Below are 12,622 nucleotides of genomic sequence, written 5' to 3'. Positions count from 1 at the left end.
CTGACTAAGGTATATATGATTATTTACAAACAGACGTTGGGGAGAAATAAACTTTCTTCACTTGTTTAGGGAAAGTATATCTTAAGGATCAATTTAATAACCTTATTCATGGGTCCAAATCTGGAGTATTCATGATCTGTAACCCAGCTCAGCCTGCTTCTTCTCCCTGTTGGATCTTGCATTTAGGCTACACACCTTAATATCTCTATGATAAATAATTAAATACTTATAATTAGAAAATCTCTCATTTTCCTAGATATTTGCGTGTACCATCAGTACCATGCGCAGGAAGCTCGGCAGACAGTGTCTTAAGTTCATCATCAGGTCATTTACTTAGTGGCGGATCAGTACCTGCTACACCCGGTACAATTAGCTCAGCAAGCTCCATTGAGGATGTTGGCGGGGTGTCTGAGGAGAATCGTAAGTATTAGTATTTATTTCTTCCTTTGCACTCATAGTGCTGAACTAACTCGGTCTATTTTTGGGCTAAAGAGAGAAATGCTCTTCCCATTTGCTAGCATGCAAGCTAGAATCGGTTGAACCGCCATAAACATGGGGTTTACACGGGTTGCAAGAGTGCAACAGCATTTCTGGCTACTGAACTTAATCGGTAGAGCTTGGAATTCTTAGAAAATACTAGCGAAAGACTAATGCATATTTTTTTTTGATTACGCATGGTATACATCCCAGCAGGAAATATTATATCTTGCAGGGAAGATAAAGCAGCTGCGAAGCAATATTTCATCCAGAGAGTGGGGAAGAATCACGTGCCAGTGCGTTGGTGCTCCTTTGGTGAACCCACCTTTTTGCTGCTTTGGAGCGATAGGCTAGTTATAAATCTTTTGGGAAATATTTCTCATTCAGATGACCCCACCCCCTGCAGTGAAGTTTATTTAATTTTTGCGATATCCGGCTTGGCTCCACATAAATTGAGCGAATTCCAGAATGAAGGGTTTCCGCATTTTTTTGACATTTAGGTGTACTGGCTCTAGTTTGTTTAGATATGCAGTTGGCAGAAAGATTAAACAGAGAACCATGAAAAGCCGACGCATGCCATTTTTAAGCCCCAGGCTATCATGGCTCAAGTGGTCCCTGTATTTCCCACTGCAACGTGTGTCCCCCTTCCAAGATCCACACGCAAGGTGTACGAATTGTTCAAAAAAAAACTTTCTATTTTTAATTCATTTTAAATGTTTCTAAAATGTGAAGAAAGTGCGTTTTTTCCAAAGGAATGAGAATCGTGTGCCATTTGGAATCTCGATAATCCGTCGAGAAAAGTGGAGCAGATTTCACTAATAGATGACAGTCTTGCGGGGGGGGGGGGGGGTGACCAACAATTTTTTTCACGTTTCATTTCATCTGACGAGATAATCTCTGAGAAGACGCATAGATGTGGGGTGGGTGGGGTCGATCCCAACCGGCGGCGATCTGAATTCGAGAAAAGTGTGTTGAGATGGATTTTGGCATTTTCATCGCTGCTTGTGTCACAGATTTTACGATAATCATTTTTTTCAGTGGATTATGGCTTTATCAGGTTGACTGCAGCCGTTTATCGTGTCGTGATGATTCCACGTGGCTAATTTTTTTATGTTAAATTTTAACAAATAACCTAATTATTGAAATTGACTAAGAAAAATTGGAGATTAAATGGGTTACTGACTGAGTATCTAGATGAAAGGTGTATTTTCGGATAAGATTGAAAAAGTTGCGTTTATAATTTAATTCACTAAGTAATCGAGTAAACATGCGTTGGTTGTGGTAATTCGTTTGAGAAGAAGGGAAGACAAGTTACCATAGCCTGACCGTGTAACGTCCATGCAGCTCAGGGAGTAGATGACGTACTCCTCGAAAACGATATTGAGGGCCCTCAGAACGTTCGTTTTTTCCAAGTCGACCGAGATATCCAGCGTTGCAGGTTGGATATTCTAGGATTAAGTGGGGTTATATATTGGGACTTTGGAGAGCACTCCTTCCCTTTTGCGGTACTGCGTTCTCATTACTTGTCTGAAGAGGCTTTCTAATGGTTCTAAGGTAAGGTTGTGATAATAATGGGTGATATGAATGTCAAGGAAGATCTTGAAGTCATCTTGCTCGACATGTGATGCGGAAACACGATTTGGTGGACCGCAGCAATAATATGGATTCCTGTTGTTTCTACCATCTTGTCATTTGATGTCATATTGTTTGAGCACAAGGCTTGCTATAATGTCAGTTGGGTTTCAACTGACTAGTAACGTACGAGCAATTAGACTGACCACTTTACAGTCAGCAGTAGGTTTAGGAGAGAAGCCTGCTCCTTTGTTGTGGATAACAAGGGAGGCGCTCACATCGAACTCGGAAGGGATCATCATCGGATGGTCGTTTCCCTTCGTTTGGATGTTGCCTTTGAATCGATGAACAGAAGGGATTGAAGGTTCCATTGATAGGTCATTTAACATCTGCGAGTGAGGCAGCGTCTGACGATTTGCCGCTGCCTTGGTAAGAAACCGTAAAGCCGTCATCGCCATTTATTTTGAAAGTTTGGGTGCTAAGCCCTAAACGAGGGGTCCGTGGACCAAAGAAAAAAAAGAGGGAGTAACTTGCTCTCCATTTGGTCCGGTCCGGAATCAAGTTGATGCGGACTTAGGACCTCGCAATTCTCAAAAAAAAAATATGCTTTGCCATTTCAGCGGGGCTGCCACTTCCATTTAAATATAAATCATGGGAATCAGAGATTTTTCCTAGACAAAGGAAAAACGGAATGATCGGGAGGTTTTAGAAAAAGGAACCTGTCTTGAGTGAAACAAGCATTACAATAGCTAACATAATCCTGAAATGTATTAAAAAACATCTTGACAGCTTGATCAGCAGAGAGCAGCCTGGCTTCTGATCCTGTATTGACCACATCAATTCCTTGTGAATTATTTTAGAACAGTGCACAGAGTTCAGGCTTCCGCTTCATTTAGTTTTCATTAATTTCTAGAAGGCATGCTACGGCGTCAACAGGAATTGTATCGGTAGTAACCTACGCAGAAGGGCATTCCAAAGAAACTAACAGCTGATATCAGACTGACATATAATGTGATGTGCTGCTTTGAGGTAAAAATGAAGGTCTAAAGGGAGTCATCCCGTGTGAATGCTGTTTTTTCCGTCTTTTTGTAAATTTTCTTTGAAGGTCTGAATAAAGATACTTTATTCCCCTACGCTTCACCCGATATAAAATATAGGACCCGTTTCCAAAAGTACTAACTGAACCCTTCATTTGATACCCTATGCGGCCATATTCTGTGAAAAACTGTTTGTACCCCCCTTTTGCATGTGTGGAGAGCCCGCCCTTATACTCAGCACAAAACGGTCTAAGGAACTCCAGACATCCCGGTTTTGCGCCGAGGTCCATCAATTCGATATTCCTAAAAACTGTCTGGCGTCTCGACCTACGCCATCGCTCCATCTCAGGCAGGGGGTGGGGGGATCTGCCTCGTCTTCTTTTTCTACCATATATATTGCCCTTATTGACTTTTCGGGCTGGATCATCCTCATCCATACGGATTAAGTGACCCGCCTACCGTAACCTATTGAGCTGGATTGACAAGCCGACGGTCATGGTATCGCGCATAGATTTCGTCGTTATGTAGGCAGTCCATTCGATCGATCCATTCTCACGTACGGGGCCAAAAATTCTTCGGAGGATTCTTCTCTGGAACGCGGTCAAGAGTTTGCAATTTTTCTTGTTAAGAACCCAAGATCAGATTTTCTCTCTGCGGCAAGCGATGGAAAAACTGTTGGAATATGGACAACAGTTGCACCACCTGTTCATCGACTTTAAAACTGTACACGGCCATGAGACAATTCGGTATCCTGACGAAGTTAATAAGACTGACTAGGCTGACCCTGACCAATGTACGAGGCCAGATAAAAGCAGCAGGATCACTCTCAAGACCATTCGATATCAACAACGGTCTACGACAAGGGGATGCCCTCTTTAACCAGGCTCTCGGGAAAGTGTTCCGTGATGCTGAGGTAAATGCAAGGGGTACCTGCTTTTTCCATGCTTAGTGGTGGCAGTATTTGTCCGTCGTCTTCAGTTGGGGGACCACCGATGTTCTGGTTGTTGAGTAGTTCATCAAAATAACATACTTAACACATCGCTCCAATATGCTGATTCTCTCGGAAGTCAGATTTTCCTCTTTGTCTCGGCAGGATGAACATCGAGGTGTGTAAGGTTTCATCCTGCTGACGTGTTGGTAAAATTTGCGCGCCTGGTGCGGTTGTTCCCTGTACTATTCGATTTCACAGACCTGCTGGTACTCCCAGGCTTCCTTTTTCTGTCTGTGAAGTCGCTTCTCCGTTCGCGAAGTTCGTGATAAGTCTCCACGAGTGCCCGCTTCCTTTGAGAATGCAGCGTTACTCGGTATGTAGCATTCTTCCGTTCCGTAGCTAGCTTAGATTCATCGTCAAACCAGCCGTTCCGACTTTTTTTGCGGCTGGGGCCAAGTATGTTTGAGGCCGTATTTATGATAACGTTCTTCAGGTGATTGTGAAGATCATTTGTTGATGCTTCATCTCTCTGTTGACTGCGGTTATTGCGGTATCCATTTCCCTCTTCTAGGTATTGCGGCGGGCTGTGTTGTGAATGGTTTCAGTGTTAACTCTCAGCTGATTGTCAGAGGGGATTCTGAGCGGTGTTGTTATTCGAGCTCGGAGCACCATGCCAATGAGGCAGTGATCCGAGTCTATATTGGCCTCCCTATATGTTCTGATATTCATCAAGGCTGAGAGGTGGTGGTGTTCGATCAGCACGTGGTCAATTTGGTTGAAAGTGGTCCTGTCTGGAGAAGCCCACGTTTGCTTGTGGACCGCTTTCCGCGCAAACCAGGTACTTCCAGCAACGTTTCGTGCGATACTGCTAATTGAATAATCCGCAGTCTGTTACCGTTGGTAACCCTATGTAAGTTATGGGAGCCAACGTATCGCCTGAATACGGGTTCCGTCCCTACTTGACTGTTGAAATCTCCCAGTATGATTTTGATATCATACTTGGGGCAGGCTTCGAGGTTCTGCTCGAGTGCCTCCTAGAAGGTATCTTTCTCCGACTCTGCAGTTTCCTTTGTAGGGGTGTGAGCGTTAATGATGCTACCATTTCTAAATTTGCCTCGCAAGCGTAGTGTATAGATTTTGGCTTATCTTTTCAAAGCCGATACCATCAGGTTCCATTTTTTGGCTGACAGGGAAACCTACTTCGAGCGCATTGTTTATTGGATGGCCGCTATAATATATGGTGTATTAGCAGTTCTTCAGGGAACCGATAGCAGGGTATCGGCCAGCTGCTGAGCAATATCCGGTCCGGATAGGGAGCTCACGTTCCATGAGAAAATGCGCAAATCCTTATTCCGTTTTCGTTACCGGGTTCGTCGTTATGTTGTCAATCCAGTCCGAGGCTCCGTTCGTGGCTCCGTAACAAATTGTTTTCCGTATAGCCCTGTCCCCTTTTCAGGCGCGGGAAACTTGCCTTCATCCTTCTCCGTTTGCAGTTTTTCATTAAGGAAGAACTCCCAGCGGTCACTACATGGAGGTGAAGATAGGGTCTGGTAGTAGAGCTGTTGGTGTTAGTTCAGTAGGCGTTTCCCAGCTTTTCTGCTCCATCTTGGGTACGAATCTACGTACTATACTACCCTTTGGGACGCCTGGACAAAATGGTTTTGACTAATTTGCTTTAGTTCCCTTCATCAGTGTTAACAAGTCCAGTTGTTAGCACTGATGAAGGGAACAAGTGGTTCCCGAAATATCGGTTTTTGCAAAAATAAAAATATCCACACTAGCATTCGCTACAAAAAACAAGTTTTTTATTATTTCAAACATCATAAGGTATTACATCACGGGGCGGAGTCAGACCACTCTAGATTTGTCACCTTTCATGTCTACGCTGCGTACGTAACCATGCTTTTCTCGTCTCCTCTGCTTTTCGCAGTTTGCTCTAGGTAGATGCGATCATGGATTTGATCGCATCCGAATCCTCCTCACATGCTACCATTCTCCGCACCAGATTTTTGGGTACTAGTTCCTCTCCTAGAGCCTCCTCTAGGTTTTTTCATCCACAAATCGTAGATAGTGGAAGAATACGTGCTCTGGGACTTCATCGTAATCGGGTGGTGTCCTGTTTAAACCAGTTTGGACAATTGGGTGAGGTATCCTGTCTAAACCTGTACAGGTACTGGTGATATCCTACGTGTCGCCTGAGAAACTGGGTCAGACTATAATTAATCTCACCGTGTTACCTCTCCAGCCACTCCTTGATGGTAGGGATGAGCTTGATGATCTTTCCTTTTCGATGTTCTTTGTCTGTGATAAATGAGAGATAGGCTTTGCATGTATACGAATTGGGGGGGGGGGGGCGCTGTTACAACATGCTCCTGGGGTCCGTCATTGGTGTCATACTAAAGCCTCCGAATACCAATCTTTACCAGATATTTCCGTATTAGGTTCCAATTCGTCGAATTGAACGCATTTTTCACCACCCGGGTCACCGCTACGCAATATTTGTTGGTACTGCTCTTTCTATGATACTGGAAAGTTTGGTAGAAATCCGACTATTATTAACAAAGTTATTGGCGTTGCTGTAGGGAGAGGAGATTGAGGGTGCGGAGTCGTGACGGATAATCAATCCGAGGAATGTTCTTCTTGTAAAAGAGGGTCCGGGTGAATTTGCGTTGTACAGCTTCATGAGCGCGGTAGTCCCAAATGCTGAAGGGGGACTAGACTACACAGCAATATCCAAGGATGTTTCTGACAAGGGAATTGAAAAGTGTTATGGAGGGCTGGGTTGAGGTAAAGTCGGAAGAGGAACGTAGGATAAAACCGGACATTTTGGAAGCTCTATTGATGATGTCAACGAAGTGGGAATTGAAACGAAGTTTGCCGTCGAATATTACACCCCGAATACCTTTGTCCACTGAGAGAATAGGAAAAGGATGTTGGGAGGGTTTAAGCGAATAGCACATCTAGTGGCATTTGTTGACATTCAGTGTTAACTTGTTGACCGAATACTAACGGAATAACAAAATTGGACTGTAAAAGAGCACAGTCCAACGGAGACGAAACAGAGGCAAACAATTTAAGGTCGTCTGCGTAAAGCAGATGCGGGCAAGTGAGGATGGAGGCGAGGTCGTTGATAAAAAAACAGGAAGAGTAGCGGGTCAAGTATAGAGCCTTGGGGAACATCAGAGGAAGGAGAGAAGCACCGAGAGAAGTAACCATGAAAAGAAACTTTGCAGGAACGGTATGAGAGATAGGAGGAAAGCCAGGAGATGATTGAGGGAGGAAAGTCTAATAGTGAAAGTTTAGAGAGGAGAATGTTATGGTCAACGGTATCAAAGGCTTTGGAGAAATCGGTATAAATAGCATGTCTCTCCTGTCGTGAATTCAACCATTTAGCAACAAAGTTGGTAAAGACCAGAAGGTTTCAGGCCGTAGATCTATATTTCACGAAACCATGCTGCTCTTTGATAATGAGGTGACCGAAGTACGCGGTCAACCAGTCGTTGACGTATCTTTCGAGAATTTTGGAGCAAGAGAGAAGAGAAATGGGGCGATAGTTCACAACAAGAGAAGGGTCTCCGCTCTTGAGGATAGGGATGATAAGGGCGTCTCTCCAGAGACGGGGAAAGTAGCATTCACCTAGACTTTTGTTTTAGATTATACTCAGGGGGAGGGAAATGTGTTTTCTACAGTTAAGGAGGAAGACGTTAGGAAGTGCATCGGAGCCAGGTCCGACATTGGGGTCAACGTTACCAATGAGGAACTCAACCAAGGAAGGCGTAAGGAGAGGAATGGCTAGTGATTCGGAGGAGTCTGTGGTTATGAAAGGTGTAGAGGATGAAGGGCTCGAGGGAGAAAACACTGAAGAGAAGTAGGTGCAGAGAAGGTCGCAGGATTGTTGTGGAGAGTTGGCAGTGGAGTCAGCGAAGCTGATAGAAGAAGGGACAGATTGAGTTGGATTACGAGGGTTGCGAGCGTGAGACCAAAAGGGTTTTAAGTTACCACGGGCAAGGGCGGCTTCGACGCTCAATAGGTACCTTTTACGCGCTTTTCTGACCATTGACTTCACAGTAGATCGTATAGCTTTAAAGTGAGCAAGGTCGGCGTCATTTTTAGAAGCCCGAAACTTCTTCCTCAGTGTATGTTTCAAGCGAATGTTAATATGAAGTTCCGTTGTGAACCAAGTTGGGTACGAACGTAGGCAGGGAGGGGAAGAAGGGACATAACAGGAGAGGAGATCAGAGAGGATATTGTAGAAGGTGTTAAGAGCTTGATCACACGATGAATTACTTAATATGTGTACCCAGTTGAAAGACGCTAAAGCTGAGTTCAGACCATCAAAATTGGCTTTGCGGAAGTTGAACTTAGTGGGTTTACGCTTGGTTTTGGGTTTTGAACGAGGGAGCTCCGTTTCAAATTCAACCGCGGGATGGTGAGCGTCGGTTTTTACATACGGGGATGTGCCAGGAAATAAAGAGAGGTGGCGCTCGGGGAGGTTGGAAAGGAAGAGATCGAGAGTGCGGCCCAAGGAGTTTTTGGTGGTATTGAAATTAAGGGCAGAGCAAGTATACATAAAGGAAGAAAGTGCGAGGGAAGAATGGGAGAGGTTGTTGGAAGGAATTGGAAGACTAGGATGATTAGGCCAGTTGAGCATGGCGAGGTTGAAATCTCCACAACGGAAGAAAGGGAGGGAGGGGAATCTGACGGTAAGGAGTTCAGACAAACTGTCAAACAATTCTTCATACAGGTGAGAAGGGCTAGCACAGGGGACATGTACACAAGAAACAATGAACGGGAGGAAGTTGGGCGGGGAGACATGAAGAGCAACACAATCAAAAGGAAAGCCAGAGGAGGAGAAGACGAGTTCAGCGGGGAGTGAATCTTTTATAGCAATTAGGACTCCACAGCCAGTGGACTTACGAGAAGCATCCCGGTCCCTGTCACAACGGAAAGTGGAGTACCCTTCGGGGAGCTCGGAGTATAATATGGCATCGTCTAGCCAGGTTTCGGAGATACAGATGGCATGGTGTTGCTGAGCCAGCGCGGATAAATTGAAGGCCCCCAGCTTGGTTCTTAAATCCCTGATGTTCTGATAAAACAGACGGACAGTGAACATGGATCCAGTTAGGCAGGCGGGTTGCCCTGAAATTTACCCGCGAATTGGGGCGCTTATACGGCTCTATGAATACACCTTCAGGCCAGAAAGAAGAGTTGCCGAGGACATCAACTAACCTTGAAAGATGTAATGACCTGGTCGGTGTTGTCGTCTTTTGTGAGTTTAATGCAGGACAGAGGAGGTTATGAGGGGTGTAGAGGATGGAGGGCTCGAGGGAACTTGATGGTGGACTGGACGAGTTGGGAAGCAACTTACTGGTCCACAGACCTCTCAGGTTTGACAAGCATCTAAGTTGTAAAATTAGATGTGTGGTTTCGTCCAGGTGCAGGCACGTGCTTTCCTCGAAATGGGCGACGAGAGAGTGACCATTACTTCACCACCTACCCCTGATCGTCAATGGTTACATAATTGAATAATTTCAAAGAGATCTTTATCTGTTTTCATCAAGTTATAATTAACCATTAGACACGATATATTTTACAGACATGTCAATAAATTCATCTAATGACTTGATTTTATGTTGCGAGTCTCCTTGTGATTCCGACGGCCATGATCCCCGCGACTATTTTTAACGATCCGCTGATCCATTCGTCTACTCATCCATTCGTTAAGTCTCCCATCTCAACAGGTGTTTCCAATCGAATTGATTGCAAAGTTTCTTTTATTTCTCGGAATAAGAAAAACATACAAATATACACAAGTAACGATGTCGGGCCATCTTCTTCCAAAAATACATTTTTGGGGGCAATGAAGAAGTGATCATTTCTCATCACGTGTGTACTCGTTTTTACACTCGAATTTCGAGATGAAATTTTCAAAAATTCTGTAAGGAAAATGGAGAACGAGACGTTTTTGTGTGTAATGTTTTTCTCATGCAGTTCAAAATTTTCTATTCGGCACACGCTTTGTTTCGTTTTTTAAACAAAAATCACTTTGGCAACAGTCACTTCTTCTCGGGGGGAGCTTTTATGGTTTTTTTTTTGGACTGAATTTTCCGAAATTATTGAAGGAAGTTTGGCCACTGCTGGCAAACGCTTTCCTCTCTTGGAGGCCGAAGTGCCCTTGAAATAATTTTTTTTTGATTTGAAAATGGTCTGTGATCGAAATTTTTCTTTATAGTCATCATTAATTTTTGATGATCAAGAAATATCTTTGAGCGGTTTGCGAGCACATTAAATATCTTATCGACACTATGGTCTCGTGTGGGAGGAAAAGTTTAAGGGCGTGCTCGTATCTGTTGCTCTAAAAATCAACCCTTAGCACTCATAACCCACATCCTTATAAAGCCTCCTCATTGACTAATCGCAATGATTTCCAAAAACTGGGAAGGCAATCTCTATCTTTTTCCTCAAATAATTTTTAAATTTTCATCGAGGACCCTCCCTTAACCCTACTCCCGGCCTTCTTGCTGTATTTCTATTAACAAAGCAATATTTCAACTTAACATGAGAAAAACTCTTCTTTTGGTTCTTTCCCTCTGCCGGCATAAAAGACTAGATAAATTCGAGTTTGAGAAAAGATTTCATCGATTGTAATAAAACTTTTCCGAGAGATGGTTAAGTGTGAAAATAATTAGCCATAAGGAAAAATCTAAAATTAACGTTGGAAACGAGACCACCGAGAAGGAAGCCAGGCAGTACTCGTATATACAAAAGCCGCACTCGTGCTACTTTCGTGGAACCAAGCAGCTTCCAGTGTACTTTAGTATGACCCAAGTTCAGCGTCTAGCAAATGTGGTGGTTTTTGACGTGGAAAAACTGAAATTATGACGCAATATTTGTTTATAATAGTTTCTGATTTATGCTTGATAAGTGCTATACGCATGAGTGATCTTTTTTTTATGAATCAGGGATATTTGTGGTGGTTTCCTGTATTACTCAAAGTGTTGGATGGCTATCTGCCATTGTTGTTTTGTATCTAGGTGAGATTGACAGATTAGTTCGATTTTACTTTTTCTATTAAGCCTAATGAGCTCCATTTCTTCTTCTTCCTTACATTGGTCCGTTAAAAGCCCAGCTTCGGCTGCCTGAACACTTGACAGTGGATGGCCCAACTCTAAATGCTGACTTTTGTCCTACCATTGTGGAGCCAGACCCTTAACGCGTCTATATACTAACCTCCTCCTTGACAGCGATGTTCGAGCGCCTTGCAACTGTCATTGACTGGTGTCGACCATACTTGACTAATATGACAGAGTATGTCTTCTCAAGTACCAATCTGGGATCACATAATTGGCACATATTAGGGTAACCTGCTGTTTGCCTAGGATGTGTGCCAAAGCTATCGAAACTGTATGTGTCATTAGCTGCTTTTCGGTTCATCTGCAAATAAATGGCAACCAGATTTAGAACAGCTTTTAGTTCCGCGGACGGCGTAGCTTTCATACTTAAGCAATCTAAGTAACCAGCTGCTAGCATAGTTTGGCCACCAGACGACGTATTTTTTCGGGTAGGGAGATGAAATGCATTTACAAAGTTCCGGATTTCTTTCCCTGCTGCGCCTAGGACACCTACGCAATATCGTTTGATACATTTCCGTAGGCGCATACTCCTAGGGTCAGGGAACCTCAGCTACCCTGCCGTCTCTAATATTCATCTCTCTCTTTTTCGGCTTAAGAAGGTCTTGGGTGTGAGGTGCCAATTTGCTTTAGGTGTCCTCGCCCAGCAGGATGGCAGAAGAAAAAGGTGTGGCAAGCATCATTTACCATATCCTTGCAAGGGCGGGCTATAGTGATTTCTCGATTGTATGCAGGTAAGATTGAAAATACCCACGCCCATTGAGCAGCTGGGTTAAGTAATACTCAACCTCACCGTGCTTTCGGTGCGGCCTCTCTCTTCATCAGCGACGGCTGCCTATTTCCCTCTTCTTTTCTGATTGTACCGTACCTATCAGCAAACGACGCTTACTGGATAAGGGACCTCCAACATTGACCATCGGCCACCATCTATCTGGTACCTCGTTGCATTAACATTCCCAGGGTACGCTGAGCTTGTTCGACTGTGCTGGCGGCGCCGCAAAATCATTCTCGTATCCGACCAATTTCGGTTTGTCAAGCATCTCGAGTCGTAGGAGACCATCGTGTGAGGCACTCTTAAAGTGTGGATCAATGATAAATCCATCGGATAAATTTAACGTCTTTTGGTTTGGCTTTTTTTTGTTTCGTTTTTCTCTCGTTTTGGTAGCGATTTGTTTTTTCCTTAGATCCTTTTTAGGCGGTGTTCCGGAAGCTTCGCTATTGTGTGATAAAGTCCAGAGATTCCTTGATCTTCATTATGCCATATTTGACATTCATAGCAATGTTACGCCGGCGATGCTAGCAGCCTTCATTTTCCGTAAAACCGCTCCGCCCTTCTTAGTAGACTTCTTTCTCTGCCCTTGTCTTCCGGATAAGGTCTATTTTCTCCAGTGAGATGACTTGCATAGTATTGCTCAGACTGTTAAATAGTAGATGGGAGATAACATTTCAGCTTTTTATCTAGGTTAGGTTAGAGT

The 12,622-nt window shown here is 43.9% G+C and overlaps 1 protein-coding gene across 3 annotated transcripts in view; it reads left to right on the top strand.

Moving 5' to 3' along the window:
* Positions 1 to 12,622, top strand: part of LOC119652524 — a 122,833-nt gene that overhangs the window by 27,019 nt on the left and 83,192 nt on the right. For all 3 annotated transcript variants that reach the window (XM_038056723.1, XM_038056721.1, XM_038056722.1), the window contains one exon: positions 257 to 420. In XM_038056723.1, the coding sequence (XP_037912651.1) occupies positions 257 to 420 (164 nt within the window). The remainder of the gene's footprint in view (positions 1 to 256; positions 421 to 12,622) is intronic.

This window comes from Hermetia illucens, chromosome 3 (assembly GCF_905115235.1).
Source record: "Hermetia illucens chromosome 3, iHerIll2.2.curated.20191125, whole genome shotgun sequence".
Lineage (NCBI taxonomy): Eukaryota > Metazoa > Arthropoda > Insecta > Diptera > Stratiomyidae > Hermetia > Hermetia illucens.
This window is presented reverse-complemented; position numbering and strand designations above follow the sequence as displayed.